Below are 19124 nucleotides of genomic sequence, written 5' to 3' on the forward strand. Positions count from 1 at the left end.
TGGACATTTATCTCTCCTTATCACCCTTGCAGTTATCTCTTGTTAAGGCTTAATACATCTGCCCCAATATGTCTTGAAAGCTCCAAATGTAACTCCACGTCACCCAGTACTGATTTAGGTTCAGGCTAAACTTTATAGCCCCGCTGCATTTGTATAATCCCGCACACAAGTTCTCTGTGGATGCCTCCTTCCCTATTGGCTGTACATTCCCGTCACTCCAGTCTTGTCTGTCATTACAGGTTCTGAGTCAATTGCTAAAGGAACGTCCCCCACAGCGTCATTGGAGGAGTCCATATCCAAACTAATGTCCAGTTCGTTTGTAGTTAGGCTAGCTGATTTTAACATTTACCAAGTAAGTGACCGTTTCATTACATTGAATAAGAATACATGACGCATGCCCATTCCACCACAGAGAGGGCCAGATGTATCAAACTTCAAAAAGTGATTAAAATGGAGAGTGATAATTAACCAGCCAATCGGCTCATAAATTTCATGTTACAGGCACAGGGCCAGATTCTCTAAGTTTCAAAAGTGATAAAATGGAGAGTGACAAACGGCCAACCAATCAGCTCCTACCTGCCATGTAACAAACTGTGTTTGAAAAATGTCAGGCAGGAGCTGATTGGCTGGCTGTTTATCACTCTCTATTTTATCACTTTTGAAGCTTAGAGAATCTGGCCCACAGTTTGAAAAATTACATGTAGGAGCTGGTTGTTTATCACTCTCCATTGTATCACTTATTGAAGCTTGATGCATCTTGGCCCAAAGTGAGGTGTCCACTACTAAGTTCCCCAACCCGACTGGGCATAAAACATGGCCACATCGCTCACCACTTACGCTGATTTATGATCACTTGTGCTGTTCTATTAATACTTTCACAGATTGCTCTTTGCATGGTTATAAGGGGTGATATATACTCTTGACCTGAACACTCTTTTTGTTTTAGATGGGCAGTGGAGTTCTTGCCATAAAGTAATGTGGGTACTTCCCCTCAGGTGGCAAAGTGGGATCGGCATGGAGAGTGGGCAGTTTGGTCTTGTTCAGGCAGCGCCAATAGCTTCCCCAGGGCCGTTTCTAGACAATTTAGCTCCCAGGGCAAAGAAAAAAAAAAGCGCGCCGAAATAGGGGGTGTGGGTTAATTTAAAAGGGGGCATGGTTTAATTTAAAGGCGTGGCCTAGCAGGAAAACAATTACCTTACATCACATTTTTGCGACCTGCATGACCAGACATTGGTTACTGCAGGAGTTGTCATTGTCCTCCCGCACTTAAGTTGGCCGGCTGAAGGCCACACAGTGACATAAAAAATATAAAGGCCCACACAGAGGCCTAGTACGCCTCACAGATCAAGGCCAAACAATGACAGGCTACTTAAATCATTATACACTATTTATCCATGATGCCAATTACACATGACGCCGCACACCGTGATGACAATTACACATTACGTCGCACACCGTGATGACAAGTACACATTACGTCGCACACCGTGATGACAAGTACACATTATGCTGCACACTGTGATGCCAATTACATATTACGCCGCACACCGTGATAAAAATTACACATTTTTGTTGCACACCATGATGACAATTACACATTATGTCACACACCATGATGCCCATTAGACCCCACACTGTGATGCCCATTACACCCCACACTGGGATGGCAATAACGCAATACTCCCCACACCGTAATGCCCATTACACATTATGCCCCACGAGCCGCTGACGCACAACTGATGCCGTTTACTAATATGCCCCCACAGTGCCAGATATGCCCCCACAGTGCCACACATATACGCCCCGACAGTGACAGCTATGCCCCCACAGTGCCACACATATGCCTCCACAGGGCCAAATATGCCCCCACACAGTTATGCCCTCACAGTGCCAAATATGCCCCCACAGTGCCACACATATATTCCCCCACAGTGCCACACATATATGCCCCCACAGTGCTGGATATGCCCCCCACAGTGCCACACATATATGCCCCCACAGTGACAGCTATTCCCCCACAGCGCCACACATATATGCCCCCACAGTGACAGCTATGCCCCAACAGTGCCAAATATGCACCACAGTGCCACACATATATGCCCCCACAGTGCTGGATATGCCCCCCACAGCGCCACACATATATGCCCCCACAGTGACAGCTATTCCCACACAGTGCCACACATATATGCCCCCAGTGACAGCTATGCCCCAACAGTGCCAAATATGCCCCCACAGTGCCACAGATATATGCCCCCACAGTGCCACAGATATATGCCCCCACAGTGCCAAATATGCCCCCACAGTGCCACAGATATATGCCCCCACAGTGCCAAATATGCCCCCCCCACAGTGCCACAGATATATGCCCCCACAGTGCCACAGATATATGCCCCCACAGTGCCAAATATGCCCCACAGTGCCGGAAGCAGCATACAGTGACTCACTGTCTCACTTTCTGCGTCTCCCCCTGCTGCCATCGCCTCTGCTGCTGCCTCTTCTTCATCTTCCTTGGGGAGGGGAGGGGAGCGCATCGCATGTCTCTCCTTCCCCTTCACTGAGCTGTCAGCCATTCATACATCGCGGGCTGTTTCCTGATTGGCTGACAGCCCAGTGACATAGTGATAGAGGGGAAGGAGAGACGCACAATGCGCTCCCCTCCCCTGGGAAATTAATCAGAGGCGCCGGCGGCGGACGGTGAGAGCCTGGAGGCGAGCCCGGCTGTTAGAGACGGACAAGCCGTGCGGCGCCCCGGGCTGCTGCACGGCTTGTCCGCCTCTAGAAACGGCCCTGAGCTTCCCCCTCACTCCTACCGTAGTTCAGCTCCTTCTATAGTTGGCAGCAGGAGGAACATGCCGTGACACCTGGATACACCAGGGACAGCATGGTCTGGGTGTAACTTCAGGGTCCTGGTAATCAATTCCTCATATCTTTGCTCCATGACTGTGTTTACCTCAGGCTAGATTAACAATGGGGCAGATAGAGCTGCAGCTCCAGGCCTCCACATATAAATAGACCTTTATCGTAACAGCATGGTGGTGACACACAGCTCGTCATAAGTACTAAGGTGCCCATACACTGCTCCGATTTTACCTGTTTTCATCCGATTCTGAAAGATCGGCCCGACAGACCGAATGAATACTGGCTAAATCGGAGTGTTTGACATCCGATCCGAAGAGCGGTCCCATGCACATCAGATCCGATTCTGGAGATCTTATGTGCAACCCATAACATAAATTGGGATCGGACAGTCAGCGGCACATCACAGGTGCTTTTTTAGCACCTACGATGTATCGTATCCGATCAGGGCCGTAACTAGGTGTGTGTTAGCTGGCGCACACCTATAGTCTAAAGAGCAGGGAAGCGCTGGGCAGGAGAGGCACTCTTCCCGCTTTTGCATCCACTGCGGCAGACGGGCAGACTTGAAAACTCCCATAAAAATGAATGGGCGGCTGCTGATTGCCTGAGAGAGCTCTATCAATCAATCAGCGGAGGCCCATTTATTTGTATGGGAGTTTTCAAATGTCCTGCCCGCCTGCTGCTACCAAAGCTGCCCAGGAGTCTTTCTACATACGATAAATCATATGTAAAAAAAAAAAAAAAGCCACATCAAGTGTCAAATCATATGAAGCGTCAAAGGAAATCTGGTCCGACTTGTCCAGTGTTTGCCACCCTTTTAGATTGTGAATTATATTTTTCCTCACAAAATGATGCAATATTTCTACTTTTACATAGAGAGATGCCTGCGTATGGGTGCACACACCTGCAATCCATAGCATTGTATGGTGCGTATGCTCCTACAAACCGGTTGTGGATATGATGAATGCGGGCATATCTATATGTACCATCACTTCATATAGTGGTGTGCGTTTAACGCCCCATCCCGAGAACTGCTGTGATCAATCCTGAGATCTAAGGCCCTTTATTCTGGTTCATTCGCAAAGGCAAATTCCTTCTCACATGGACAAAACCATGTGCACTGCTGGGGGGCAGATGTAACCTGTCCAGAGAGAGTTAGATTTGGGTGACTTATTTTGTTTGTATGCAGGGAAAATACTGACTGCTTTATTTTTACACTGCAATTTAGATCTCACTTTGAAGTAAAACCCCACCCAAATCTAATTCTCTCTGCACACGTTACATCTGCCCCACCTGCAGTGCACATGGTTTTGTCCATTTGAGAATGAATTTGCCTTTGCGAGTGAACCAGAATAAGGTCCTAAATCTCTGCCCATTTCAAAACTGGTGTGGTGACATATTCACTCAGAATATAAAAGGTGCGATGACCATTGTCCAATTAAGAAACTATGGGTGAGATTTAATAGGATGAGAGATTCATAAAGTGAGAGATTTGGGAAGAAATCTCCAGTTTTTTTAAAGCGGCAATCATTTACACTGCCAAACCAGTTTGATTTTGCAGTGTAAGTGATTGCCGCTTTAAAAAAGCCTGGAGATTTCCCAAATCTCTCACTTTCTGAATATCTCATCCTATTAAATCTCACCCTTTATATGGTTATACAGAACGTAATCCTATGCAGTCCAAAATAAAAAGTCCTTTTAACCACCGTAACGTGACCATTCATAGCTTTCATATGGAGTGGGATGCACACTGTGGTTCTGTATCACAAGAACAGATCATATATTTTGAAGCTGTGAGTTCATGTAACACGAATATTCTAAATTGTCTTCCAGGTGTCCACAGCAGAGCAGTGCCGATCCTCCCCTAAAACTATGATTTCCTGCAATAAGAAGAGCTTGTATCTTCCCCAGGAAATGTCCGCAATTCATATTGAATTTACTGAATATTATTTCCCTGATGGAAAGAGTTTCCCCAGTAAGGCTTCTTATATTGCATTATTCTCTATTTCTTCATATTGCGAGACCTGTAGATAAAGGCTTATAAAGACTGATTCTGCTGAGAGTATTGTCACGTGGCCACTACATATAACGTTAGCTATACAAATGACAATGGCTTCTAATACCCCTTTCAGACAGAAAAGTCTGAAAATCCCGGCAAATACACGGCATTTCAAATGCAGTGTCAATTTGCCGGGAGCAGCCTGACCCCCCTTCACACAGAAGAACAAAATTACCGGGTTGAAAATTTCTACCTGGTAATTTGCTGAAAAACACGGGTAATTCTTCTGTGTGAAAGGGTCAACATGGGTCATAAATCCCGTGTCCTCGACCCTGGTCAATTCCCGGGTCGGAGACACGGGATTTACGACACGGGTGTGCCCTTTCACACAGAAAAAGGACCCGTGTATTTAATGAAATTCCCGGGTGGAACTGCTTCACCCGGGTATTTCATTTTCTGTGTGAAAGGGGTTTAATTAACTATTTACATCTGTGCTTGTCAAACTCTTTACTAATACCCCTTTCAGACAGAAAAATCCCAAAAACCCAGGTATTTCCCGGATACAAAAACCCGGGTAGAACTAGGCAGCAAGGTGCTGACCCCCTTTCACACAGGAGCAAAAATCCGGGTATTTCCCGTGTCGACCCCTTTCACACAGAAGCCGGATTTTTCCTGCAAAACTCTGTGTGTCATAAGAATAGGACAGTTTTAAAGGCACACAGAGATGAGGTCATCAAAAGTGGGTGGTGACTGCTCACTGCATTGCATTAACCATGGCATGACACAAGGATATGTTGTAAATAAGTTTTATTGTTTTTATATACTGGAAGGTACATGTTACCTCACATGGCTGTCAGTATATTTGCAATGTTTGAGTACACTGTGGCATCTTTGACTGTCCCAGTCATCTGTTTGCAGATATCCTCCTCCCCTCTCACTGCCAGCAGCTCTCACCTCTTGCTTCTACCAGTGGACCATGCTATCCTTTTTTCAGCTCCCTAATGACCTCAGAGGCCAGCTCTATTGCCATGCCCTCCCAGCCAATCAGAGAAGCCTATCCTCACAACCAATCAGCCAGCACCCCACCAGGAGAGCCAATCAGTGCCTAACTGTGTAATAATCCCAAAAACCCGGGTCGTTTCCTTTCAGACAGCCGGCGACCCGGGTTTTTGGAATACACCCAAACCCAGGTAAATACCTGGGTCGAAGTCCCGGACCTTTAGACCCGTGTTGACCCTTTCAGACAGAAGAAATACCCGGGTCGACACGGCAAGAGCAGGGAAATTCCCAGGTCTATTTTTCTGTCTGAAAGGGGTATAATTAATTTTATTTGTTTTTCTGATTGTATACGGTGTGTATGTATAACTTTTCCTTTACTTAATCTATTACTCTGAAACACATATTGAACAATGTTGCAAAAATATGCATGATGGTTTTTAGATGACAGGGTGTTTAGTAATAATCAAAGCTGCATAGGATTAGTATTCAAATTAGTCATGTGATTTTAAAAGAACATCAATTTCTGCTCCAGTGCCAGGCGTATTGCAACAAGGAATTTAATACCATCAGACATTTTTCCTATTGGCTTATTCCTGCCCTACTGTAACAATATATTGCTTAATATATTACATCCAGTGGCAAACTTCAGATTTCTAGACTGGGGAAGCTTGTTTTTAGAGGCAGACCATGAAGGGGACATAATGGGCACTTACAAAGCTATTGTATGCCTTGTACAAAGTGCAATGTATATTATGCATCTCAACATAATTACATATAGATCTACCAATACAGTATATAGTGTATGTAATATAGTAGTAATAATGAACACCGTAGATGGGTTATGCTGCAAGCTTTAGGAGAGAGTCTTAAAAAAACAAACAAACAAAAAAAAATTCTGTAACACACATTTCTTTCATACAAAGCGGTCAGGAAAAGTTTAAACATCCCATAATAAATATATCTCTATAAAAAATATATAATATATCGGTGGGAGAAAGAACTGGTCTTTCTGATCACATGTTCTCCCACCTCCGTGTTCAAATTCCAGTCTCTTCTAGCTGGCTGCTGCTCTTTGGTCTCTCTGGTATGGTGTCTTCTGTTCTAAAAACTCCACTAATATTCTTAACCCTTTGAGTGCCAAGTGAATTCATCGAAATAGGTGTAAAAATTGCCAAGCAAACATTTTTATTCATAGAAACATAGAATTTGACAGCAGATAAGAACAATTTGGCCCATCTAGTCTGCCCCTTTTTTACCCTTCAGGTAATCTCAACCCTTTTTAATCCTTATTTCTTTGTAAGGATATTCATATGCCTATCCCAAGCATGTTTAAATTGTTCTACTGTCTTAGCCTCTACCACCTCTGATGGGAGGCTATTCCAATTATCCACTACCTTTTGGATAATTCATCATTATTATGACCTGTAATGTAATGTTTACCTTTTATATAGGAAATATATTTTTGTGTTTTACACAACTTTTTTTAATTTGAATTTTATATAATAAATGTGAGAGACGCTGCCATTTTTTCATAGATGTTACCACTCAAATGCTGCTTTCGCACCGCAAAACCTGCTTAGACCAGGTATTTAAAATGTTTTTTTTTAAAACGGGTCAGAGGAAGTTTAACCCCTTTCACACCGCATGTAAATACTTGGTCTAAAGCAGGTTTGCGGTGTGAAGGCGGTAAAATTAACTGCTCCCCCCCCCCCCCCCCCGGACAGCCTCGCACCCCCTCCCGACCTGCGCCTGATGCCGCTCTCTCCTGTGCGCCAGGCACAGTGCTGCTGAATGCTCCGGGCAGTAAGGGTGCTGCTGCTGCTGGGACGCTCTGGGTTGTGCCAGTCTGGCACTACTCAACCATTCTAGCCACCCCGCACAGCCCGTTACCCCCCTGTGCGGCGTCTCCTTCAACACCCGGCCTGGTTTCATCCTCCGCTGGGCCCGCTGCAGCACCTCACCTCCGAGGCCTCCTCCCGCATCTGTTCTTCTCCTGCGCTCTAGCGTGAATGTGTGCAGCCGCCGGCGGGGCCAACATGTGCAAGCACGAGCAGGTCCTGGTCAAGCTCAAATTCTAAGGTAACCGCTGCTGGGGGCTTGTGGGGACCACGACACTGCTGTCATTACTAGCAGCAGCAGCGGAGACTGCAGTACCTGCACCTCCCGGTGCCAGCTGCCTGCTCTCCATTTCAGCCGTCTTTCAGCTATATGACAGGGGACTGGAAATTGCAGCTTAGCTATAGGGCAGCGAGTAGCGGGGTCCTGAATACCGTTTCAGAACCATTCAGACAACAAAGAAAACGGGTCTGAAACGGGTAGGACCCTGCTTTTTTACCGTTTCTAAAAACTGTTTTTTTTGGAAACTGTAAAATCACTCTGCACCTTTCAGACCGCACATATAACCGTTTTAAAACGGTTAAAAATGCGGTCTGAAAGGGGCAGAAGGGATAAACTTTGTCCAGGTACATAATGCTATTGTTACAATTTTTGCACATAATACATTCCTCCATGTTCATAACTTAACTTCCATATTTGTAATCTCTCCTCAGTTCCCAGTTCCAACCTGTATGTACAGTTGAATGCACTGCAGTTAACCTTCGATGAGAGGAGTGTTCTGTGGCTGAACCAATTTATTCTGGATCTGAGGCAGAGTGTCGACCAGTTCATGGCAATGTATAAGCTGAAGGACAACTCCAAATCAGACGAACACATTGATATCCGGGTGGATGGTCTGATGCTGAAGGTAAAACACGACACTGTTTGCTGCAGGTAGAACAAATGCTATTGAATAATTCAGTTTGATATTTTGTGCGGCTCAGCTAATCTGTGCATAAATGATATATGCAATTCATGTATAATTTATTATTATTCCCCAGCAGGCCCACATTTAACCCATTTGTGATTACTTTGTTTTACATTAATGCTTCTACCACTCACATCAGAAAACTCACAAGTAGTGGTGTTGCCAATAACAACCAATCCAATTTCTGCTTATCCTTTCCTAGCTGCTGTGGAACTACACATCCCAGCATGCCCTGTCACAGTTTTAGCATTCCCTCACAGCAGAGCATACTGGGTTGTGTAGTTCCTCAGCAGTCGGCAGGCCACAGTTTGCCTATTTCAGTTCTAGAATGAAATGGAACAATGAGAATTGGGATCCGATTGGTTGTTAGTGGCAGTACCACAAATTGTCTCTTTTAGAAGCTTTAGTAAATTTACCCCCAAGAGAGGTCTTAAGGGTCACTTATGATTCTTCAGAAAAACAGCCCTCATACCTAAATGCCAGTGTGTGATTTTACAGAACTATTATCCTGCAGATGCACCTATTTTTTAGATTAGCACACAAAGATTACCGGAATGAGGTGAATCCGGGTGAGATGTCTACTAAGATATATGCACACTTGTGACCCCTTGAGAACAAAACCAGATTCTGATGCAGGAAAACATATATCTAAGTTTGCATCTTGGTTGGAGTACAGTGATGAACACAAGGAGTGAATAGGTAGTCCTTTCCATCAGATTACAGCAGCAAAGCATGGGGCATGATTCCTTAATCTCTCTGAATCCATGCTGTGCGGTCAGGGTATATGGGAGAGGAAGAAGCTCACCTCATACTCATACTAGTATCCTCCAGAGTTTTGACTAAATACATGATAGAATAATAGAGAAATATATATTTATAACTGAGCAATAGGGTTAGAGTTATATTAAGGGTAAAAAAATAATATACTTCTGCATATTTGTATAATGCCCACATGCAGTGCTACCACCGGAAAATGTGGGACCAGGGACTGAAAAATAGGCAGGGCCTGGTGTGCCCAGAGAGACCTCCAGTGTCCGCAGCACTCATCCTCAACTTTGTTCATGACCTATTATACTTAATAAACTCCCATCCTGGGTCCCTTTTCTGACTGGGCCCAGGACTAGAGTCCTGGCAGTCCCCCCTGATGGCAGAACTGCCCACACCGGTCTGCACTGGGAATTACTGTGTAGATAGCACAGCATGACTGCTGAATAATGCTACCCAATTGCCTAAAGTTCTGTGGTGGAACACAGCGATTGTTAAACTGCATCCCACATGTGTTCTCTTGGGTTCTAATCCAGCATATGTAGGGGACAACGCAACTGCAGTGGTGCCTGAGCGGGACATCCGCTCCTGTGCCCATAGAAGAAAGGGAAGTTGCACTGTTCAAACAGTGATGTTACTTCTGTTATCTGCATCGATGTTGGTAGCTGGTCAGATGCTACAATGCATTACAGATGCCCACAATTGTCTGGAGTCTTTTGTTGCATGCTTGGTATTTATGAAGTTGCAGTACACCCTTGGAACTGTTGGATGTACACCTTCCGAATCTCGGTTTCGGAGACGGAGTGATCCATCTCTTTGGCACCTACAGTACGATCAAGTCTTGTTCTTCATCTTCTAAATCGTGATACATTGCCATCTTCACTGCAAATTATAGAACTGATTGCTGAGATTTGCATAGTTATTGTACTTCATTATTTATCTATCATATATTTTTTCTTTTTTTTAAATTGTTACTTTTTAAAACTTTGAACTGTTTTCTGTCCTTTTCAGATTTATTAACAGTTTATTGTCCTTTCTCTATACAGTTTATTGTACCATCTCAGACGAAATTAGATTGTCACCAGGACCAGCCGATGGCCATCAGTATCCAGACATCAGAGATGATAGCCAGCAACACCAGACAGTCCCCAAACTGTAGACGCTCAAACCTAGAAGCCATATTTCAGGACTTTAAGGAATACCCATTCTATTCTAAATCCTTCACCTCCTTCCCACGGTCTGAGAACAGTTTTGATCTCCTGCACCCCATATTCCAGAGACACGCCTTCGAGCAGGACACGAAGATGCATGATGTATACAAGGGATTCATTGCACCAAAGCTAGACACCAATGCACTAAAAACCTCTGCTGCTAGAGACATCTGGGCCATACATTTCACGCAGTTTTGGGTAGACTATGAAGGGATAAAAAGTGGGAAAGGTAGACCTGCAAGCTTTGTAGACGCCTTCCCATTTTCAGTTTGGCTCTGCCAGCCCGCACGCTTTTCCCAGTCCCAACAGCAGACTGTCTCCAACTGTGATCATCCAGGAAACATTTCTAAAAGCGAATCCACTGACTTTGCTGGTCATCTTCAGCGCAAAAAACTTTTGAAACAATACTACATGACGGAAATGGATGGTAAAGGTTCTCTGTTGCAGAAATCCCATTCTTTAGACAGCAGCCTGTCCTCCCCTCCTGCTAAGGTGCCAACTCAGGTGGACGTCCAGGTCCTTGCTCATATACAGAAACACGTTGGCCTACAAATCAACCACTACCAGTATGTTTTCTTACTGTTGCTGCAGGACTCGCTTAAGCAGATCATGGAGAATCTACGCAAAGATGTGGAGGCTGTGACTGGGAAACCAGCAGAAGAGGCAAAGTTGTCCATCGGTGTGCTGCTGAAAAGTGCAGAGGTTTCTCTATTACTGCATCCTGTGCCGGAGGACAATACATCAAATTGTCCTCTCTCTCGGGAAGGAAGTCCTCTAGCGGACAGCAAGCCAACTTTTCCACCAGATGGTCTTCAAGATGACAATGTATGTCATAACCACTCTGTTGATTTACTCATGGACTCTGTCAGCGGGGACTCTGGAGCAGTACTAGAACCGAAAAAGATTGTTTTACCAGATACTTTGTTATCCGAATCAACCAATGGCACAGACATTTTAAAAAGGACGCCCAGTTTGAAGGATGCTTCTGAGGTGTCCCTTCCGAAAGCAGAAAACGAAGCTTTAAGTCCACTGGTGAATGTCAATGGTCTGAATGACAAGGGCCATTTTAATAGTGATGACAGTATTTCCTGCCCTGCCAGAGATCTTGAGAATACCCTCCTTAACCTTGATGTCCCTGATAATGAGCCTGTTCTAGATCCACTCCTGAATATACAGTTATCTGAGGGGCAGAATAAACAGACTGACTTGAGGTAAGGATTTTCTTTCTTATAATAATCTCCCCCCTGACCCCCAGGGAGGAGTTATATTGAGTCTGTGCTACATAAGGACAGAGGCCCATGACCTATGGATTCTAACTCAAGTAGATTTATTCAAATCTGGAAATTGCTGACTGACCATTTCTAGTCCCAAACCATGAAGCACTAAAGGCCTCCATACACTGGTACGATATGGCCCTTTTTTTCACAGGATTTTGACCCATTGGGCCCATATATTGTGTGAAAAGTGCGGGGCGGCATTTGCCTGAATCGGCGAACACATCTGAATTGCTGTTGATAACCAGTGCTCGACACGGTAACAAAGGCGATTATTATGTGTCTGCTTGGGAAACTGGGCAATCATACCACACTAGCAATGGGCAAAGGGTATAAAAATGAAGGTGATGGTGTACACTGGTATTGACCGCTACGTTGTTGGCTAAAGAATATGTGCCACAGGGTACTTGCCTATTAGATGTTCATATAGGTGATCCAGTGTCACCAGAGTAAGGAAGGGGACAGTAATCCAGAAAATACATGACATTTAAAGAGCTTTTTTCCTTTCACTGTTTATGTATTTCCTTTTTATTTTATCATTGGCCTTTATATAATTTGCTTTGTATTTTAACACATATTCTGTGTTTATTATAATACATATTGATAGATTTTCTGAATATACTCCGTAGTGTTACACAAAGCAGATTCCTTATACAAACAGGATTCCCAAAAATGTTTGAATTCCCCAAAACACTTTTTAGCACAATAATGAAATAAGACTATATTCCCCAATGCAGTGGTCAGGGAACTCGGTCCTCATTACCCCACGCAGTGCATGTTTTGCAGGTCTCCTCACAAGTTAAATAATTAACTCCACCTGCGGACCTTATAAGATGTCTGAGTAATTAGTACACCTGTGCACCTGCTGGGTTAACAGCAAAACATGCACTGTGTGGGGTAATGAGGACCGAGTTCCCTGACCACTGCCCCAATGGGACAGGTACTGATGTGTATGGCTTCTATTGTATGTACAGCGCTTCATACACTGGCGTATTTATAATGGGTTCATATGCAAAAGAGAAAAAGAAACTCGGGTGGGGTGCACGCTTGAACCCCAAGAACTAATACATATGAATACAGTTAAAATATTTTATTATATTTATTATCGTACAAATATGGTACTCCGGAAGAAATATATGTACATGCCTTTTATATAGCCTGCGAATATGAGTGAAAACTTATGCCAACCAGGTTGTGGTACTAAAAATTGACCGTCATATTTCCTTTTAATCCCAGTGTTCCATTGTGTTTTTTGTATTACTCAATATGAATTTGTGATAAAGATGTAATCATAGGTCACATATAACAATTATACATTAATAACAATAGGTGTCTTACACTATTACCTGTGCCTTATGGATGGTAATCGGAGTGTTATGCCCATATTAATATTCCTTAATCTATGGTTCAAACAACCGTTTTTATTTTATATCAAGGGCAACACATCGGTATTTTCAATCCCGCTGCCAATACTGTTCACAATTTCCAAAGATATTATTGTGAGCAATATATGCGATTTGCCATAGGATAATTGATATTGTTTTTTCCGACCGCATGTGGTGCAAAATATAGCTCTGGGACATTAAATGCTTTGAATTTCCATAAGAATTCTGTTCCTAGCGTTTCCGTAAAAAGAATCAGCCCTGAAGGTATTAATCTTGATATTCCCTGATGATTATTAATAGCAACTATATGAGGTGAGGGTTTGATTTTGGCAAATCGCATATATCTTGCTCACAATAATATCTTTGGACATTGTGAATTGGACTGGCAGCGGGATTGGTTATACTGACATGTTGCCCTTGTTATAAATTAAGTGGGTTGTTTAAACCATAGATTAAGGAATATTAATATGTGCAAATGTTTATAGATAACACTCCGATTACCAACCATAAGGCACAGGTAATTGTGTATAAAATACACTTTTGACGTATTGCCCATGACTATTAACAGAAAGATGATTATTAATTCTTTCCATGTATAGTTATCTTGAATTTGAGTTGTTTATACATCTTTTTTCAAAAGTCATTTGAACTTTCGCAGTTTATTTAAGGCATGTACATATATTTCTTAATAAATATTATAATAAATAATAAATAAATTAAACTGTGTTCATATGTATTAATTCTTGCGGTTCAAGCTGAGTTTCTTTTTCTTTTGCATATGACCTTGTTATAACTCGGTTGTGCACCACTGTTCGTCATAGCACACACACATCTAGGGCGGCTTTAAGCACGATTGTGAAGAGTGATCAAAAAATAGAGATAATCTCTTATAAGGTCAGTTATGACCCCATTAAAACTGTAACCAATAATATAAATTTTCTCCCACTACCTATGTGTGACTCCCCAACTTTTTCTCTCTGAATTTATAATGAGTAAGGTTTGTGCGCACACTGGCAATAGAGAAATATCCAGGAAAATGACTGCCACTGGGCCATGTGTATTCGAGTCTGAACCACTAGTGCTCAGACTACAGAGCTGCCTGCTGGAGGGGGGCCCAGACTTAGGAGGTTGCAAACAGGCATCCTTTTTAATAAACTCCCCAACCTGCGTAACTGGTGGCACTGTATAAATAATAAGTATTATTAATATTGTAAATGGCTTTATGGTTAGACAACACATTATACAGGCAGTATAAATCTGTGATTATACCTTCCCTACTGTAAGTCATGTGGATATAAGAAGTCACTGCAGAATGTTGTACATGTGAACGGTCCAGAAATCCGTTTTAGCTGCTAATATCTTTATTCTTTTCCAGTATGGAATGCAGTGTTAATTCCCATATACAAGTTTTCTTGACACTTTGCGTGCCAACGTCGCTGTGAGTGATCACTAAAAATACCAGTGCCGCCCACAGCGACTGTTCTGTTCTTTTTTTGGGCGCAGTATTCAACTAAACTTAAACTTAAACTAATTGACTTGGCTGTATTTGTATTTATTTATACTAAATACCGCTGTGAGCAGCACTGGCATTTTTAGCAGATACTTTGAGGATCTCGCACAGCAACGCAAAGCGTTAATAAACACTGGAGTGATTGCATTAGAATTCCCTGTTTTTGAGTTTTATATTTATGTCTTTTGTGTTATATATATATATATATATATATATTTATTATTATTTTACTTTTTTTTTTTACTTTGTTTATTATGCTTTTTGGAAGTTTTTATTTTGATTTTTGAAACCTCGTTTTCATATATTTTTGTTAAGTGGAATCCCTACGGAACGCTGCCCGTCCAACCTGCCTACCTTCTCTGTTTCTTACAAGAACATGAAGAGGAGCCCATCACAGTTCTCGTTGGACAATATCTCCATTGATAGTAACATTCTGGATGACCACCTGGTCGACAGCGATGGGAGTGACCCCTTGGAAACAGGTAGGGAAGAATTTTGAGCTGGTTTCCTAAAATGCTTTAGTAATCGGGATATTTCATGTATTCCCTGACCTCTGATGTATGAAAATGTTTTAATTGCAGTCGTTTTGAGGATTATTTAACAAAATTGCACAAGGCCAACAATCGTGCAATTACTTTTTTCAGGACTGGATGACTTCTCCTCTCTGAATTATCCATCTACAGTAGACACTGCCAGCGTAGAGCTGAGGAATGAAGAGTACTGTGTGTCCTCTCCGGATGCGGTTAGCACGGTTGATGAAAGTATTCCTGGTTCTAGACAAGACCTGGTAAATTATACTGTTTATTCTACTTCTCCATCATTTAGAACTTATTTCCATCATGCATCTACTGTAGGTAAAGTTTTAATGAGTAAAATTGGGATAAATAAATTGTCCATTTGCTTTTTAAGGTGTGTTTGGCTATGTTTTGAGAATCTTATTAATTCTATGGGGGAATACAATTGTTATCGCCTCCTGATCTTCCATCTAAAGTGACAGGAGATTGCACGGACCATATTCAATTGATGCTGGTCACGCTTATAATGGCCACATAAAGCGGGTAAATACGACTAAACTAATGGTCCCGATGCAAAAGTACCGTTTGAGGAGGGTAATGGGGGATGTTATATATAGGGCCGTTGGAAGCTGACCAACCTCTGTACTTAGGAGTTCAGGGGGTCTGTGCGTCTTTTCGCAATGAACAGCTTTGGTGAGTCAAGCACTCTTTGGGCTGTTCGTTTCGGGAAGGGAGGGCTGGGGCGGAAACACGGCTCGTCTGTGAAAATGCCCAGCATTTTATGAGCGTATCCATGAAAACATTGAGCGTACCCATGGGTAAAGCAGGCGGGCCGGTGCCCCTTTTCGGCGGACACTAAAGGAAATACAGTTGAGACTCATTTTATTTCCGAAGGCAGGAAAAATCGGGTGGGGCGGAGTTTCAGCTCTTGGTAACTACTTACCGAGCCTATTAGAATTACTCCCTTTATCTGTGTCCCAAGTCTGAAAAATGGTGTGGCGTGACAGCCAATGGGATGTGTATGCAGCAGTCACGTGATTGGTGCTTTTGTAATAGGAGGTGGAGGCACAACAAAGTTTATACACCAAGTGATATATACAAACCAAATATTGAAAACACTTAAATGTTCTATCCTTTCTGGAACTAAAAAGCAATATACTATTATTTCTAGGGCAGTTAGCAATCATTTTGAAACCATTAATTGTTAGGTTGGGAGAAGGAAGCTTTGAAAAACTGGATTTAACTTTTGATCATTTATTTCTATTCCAACACAATGGGCGTAATATAATGCTGCCCAGTTCGGCGGCAGTGCGGGATGCTGGACAAACTTGGATGTTTTTTTTAAAGGGGCAATCACTTACAAGGCAAAACCAAGCCTTGTAAGTGATTGCCCCTTTAAAAAGATCATCCGCGTTCGGCCGGCATCCTGCACTGCCGCCGAAATCGGGGTGTGGCCAGTGATGTGGGTGTGGCTAATGCCACGTCGGTGTGCATATCCCTACACTTTTGCGAGGTAAATAGAAATTGTAATACTATTTATGGCCGACCATGCATCCAGCTGAGCGACATGTCATCACCATGCTGTAATGTAGATAGGCTTTTTTAAATGTGAATAGCTAAGAATGGGGCAGATGGGACTACAGCACTTATCTGCCCCTATGTAGGTTTTGGTGAACGGGTGCATTTACAGGAAATGTTTGCAGCACAGCAGGCTGGTAGAGAATCTTACAGTCATGGTAGAAAGTTCCAGGGGATCCGTACAGGAAAGTTCTTCAATTTGGTAATGGGAGAAGGTAATAAGCACTGAAGAGAAGTTCTGTTCAGAGAAATTAGGACACCTAGGCATGTGGTCTATTCTAGTTTGAAGGGCGAGGAGTGATTGAGTGCTTTTAAAGTGAAGGGGAGGATCTTAAACTGGATTAGGTGGGGAAGGAGGAGCCTCTTGAGGGTTTAAAACAGGAGATGTTGTGTCAGAGCCACTAGATGGCTCTGTAGCATTGAGGATACTTTTAAAAGGGGGGTATTGGGCTAGAAGGAGATGAGAAGGGTATGAATAAGAAATTTGGCTGAGGAATAATCCGATCCTAAACATGTTGCAGGGACGAAAGCATAAGGGTTTACAGATAGCGTGGGGATGAAGGATATGGAGCGGTACTTATGTAATATCTGGGCTCCCGTTTTTCTTATGAGACAGCGTCCCCTCGCCACGCTTTGGGCACGGTTGCTCGCTGTGCTCGCCACACTATATAAAATCAACTCCATGCGTAGTTGGATAGTAGGGGTATGAAAAAATGGGGTGCATTTAACATGGGAGCCCAGATAATACATAAGTACCTATGGAGCTTTTGAAGATGACACCTAGGCTTCGGATTTAATGAGCGAGGACCATGGAAGAAACAGAAGGCTATGGGCAGTATTCAATGCTGCAAGTGCTGACTGCTCGCTGTCACAGCTCTCACGGTCAGTATGCAACTGACCCCCTGCACACGCTGTTTCCATCTCGCTGAGTTTTTACAGCGATGTGGAAACGGTGTGTACGGCCAGCAAAACAGCGGGGCACGCGGCTAAATGCAGCAGGCTCCCTGCATCAGCTGCGACTCTCGCGGATTGAGGGAATCGCGAGGATTCCCCAGGAACATTGAATATGGTGAGCGGCTGGCACGGGGGTTAAACAGCGTTTTAACCCCCCTCGCCGGCCGCATTGAATATGGCCCTATTGGGGAAAGACGATGTTTACTGTTTTATACATTTAAACAATTACTAACCAAATACATTTACATTCACCCTGCAATAAGTATTCCCAATAACCAGATCATCATTTGGAACGTTTCAATTCCTATGACAACTGCAGTTGTCACTTATACGGAGCAAAAGTGAAATAATCTCTCTCTCTCTCTCTCTCTCTCTCTCTCTCTCTCTCTCTCTCTCTCTCTCTCTCTCTCTCTCTCTCTCTCTCTCTCTCTCTCTCTCTCTCTCTCTCTCTCTCTCTCTCTCTCTCCCCCCCCCCCCCCTCTCTCTCTCTCTCTCCCCCCCCTCTCTCTCTCCAGAGCTAAATTGTACTATTTTTCATTTATTTTTCTCCTCTTTCACAACAGATGTCTGTAGTAGTATTTACAATCATTGGTGTTAACGGTGGAATTGATATCAAGGGAGAAGATGTCACAGTTTGCCTTCAAGTTAACCAAGTCATACCAAAACAGCTGGGGAATGTTAGTGTCCGGCAATACCTCAACAGCCAGAACACAAGTAAGAGGAATGTCTACTGGGAGCTTGTCTTGTGTAAATGATGTTGGTGCACACAGAAGGAAATGGTTACTAGGCAGTTTAAGTGAGTCCTCTAACAAAAGACCCACCCAACAAACACACACAAAAGTGCACACTCTCACTCAAAGGGGTCAGTACAGTTTCCCTCTAGTATTTCATGGATCCAAGTCAGAAGGACAACATCTGCATTTTACTGCAGGGTGAACACAGCCAGAATTCGCACAAAGCTGCTTTTTTTTTCTTTTTATTAATGTGACGGGTACGAGACACGCCAACATCCGCACCCTTCACGTTTTATTGGCTTGATGCCAAAGAATGACTTAAATATCCAACTCTTATCTGTATGTTCATACATAATGGAGTCCATCCCCATCATACAGTAATGGTCCACAATAATGTCATTGTAGTGTCATACAGTTTTAAAGAATCATCAGAAATGTGCAAATGTCCAATGAAATATTAGAACGAAGGTAAGTTAGGTGTGTGTATGTGTGTGTGTGTGTGTGTGTGTGTGTGTGTGTGTATGTGTAATCTCTTATATAT

General features: G+C 43.2%; 1 protein-coding gene across 2 annotated transcripts in view; it reads left to right on the forward strand.

The window, feature by feature from the left end:
• Window positions 1–19124, forward strand: part of BLTP3B (bridge-like lipid transfer protein family member 3B) — a 108652-nt gene that overhangs the window by 65209 nt on the left and 24319 nt on the right. Inside the window, exons 11-17 of one of the 2 annotated variants that reach the window (XM_083181681.1) lie at window positions 240–352; window positions 4690–4831; window positions 8404–8597; window positions 10469–11844; window positions 15118–15284; window positions 15447–15589; window positions 18413–18563. In XM_083181681.1, coding sequence (XP_083037807.1) covers window positions 240–352; window positions 4690–4831; window positions 8404–8597; window positions 10469–11844; window positions 15118–15284; window positions 15447–15589; window positions 18413–18563 — 2286 coding nt within the window. Of the gene's footprint in view, window positions 1–239; window positions 353–4689; window positions 4832–8403; window positions 8598–10468; window positions 11845–15117; window positions 15285–15446; window positions 15590–18412; window positions 18564–19124 lie in introns of those variants that run through there. The other variant, XM_083181682.1, reaches the window with a different exon arrangement.

Source organism: Crinia signifera, chromosome 4 (assembly GCF_055691185.1).
Source record: "Crinia signifera chromosome 4, ASM5569118v1, whole genome shotgun sequence".
NCBI lineage: Eukaryota > Metazoa > Chordata > Amphibia > Anura > Myobatrachidae > Crinia > Crinia signifera.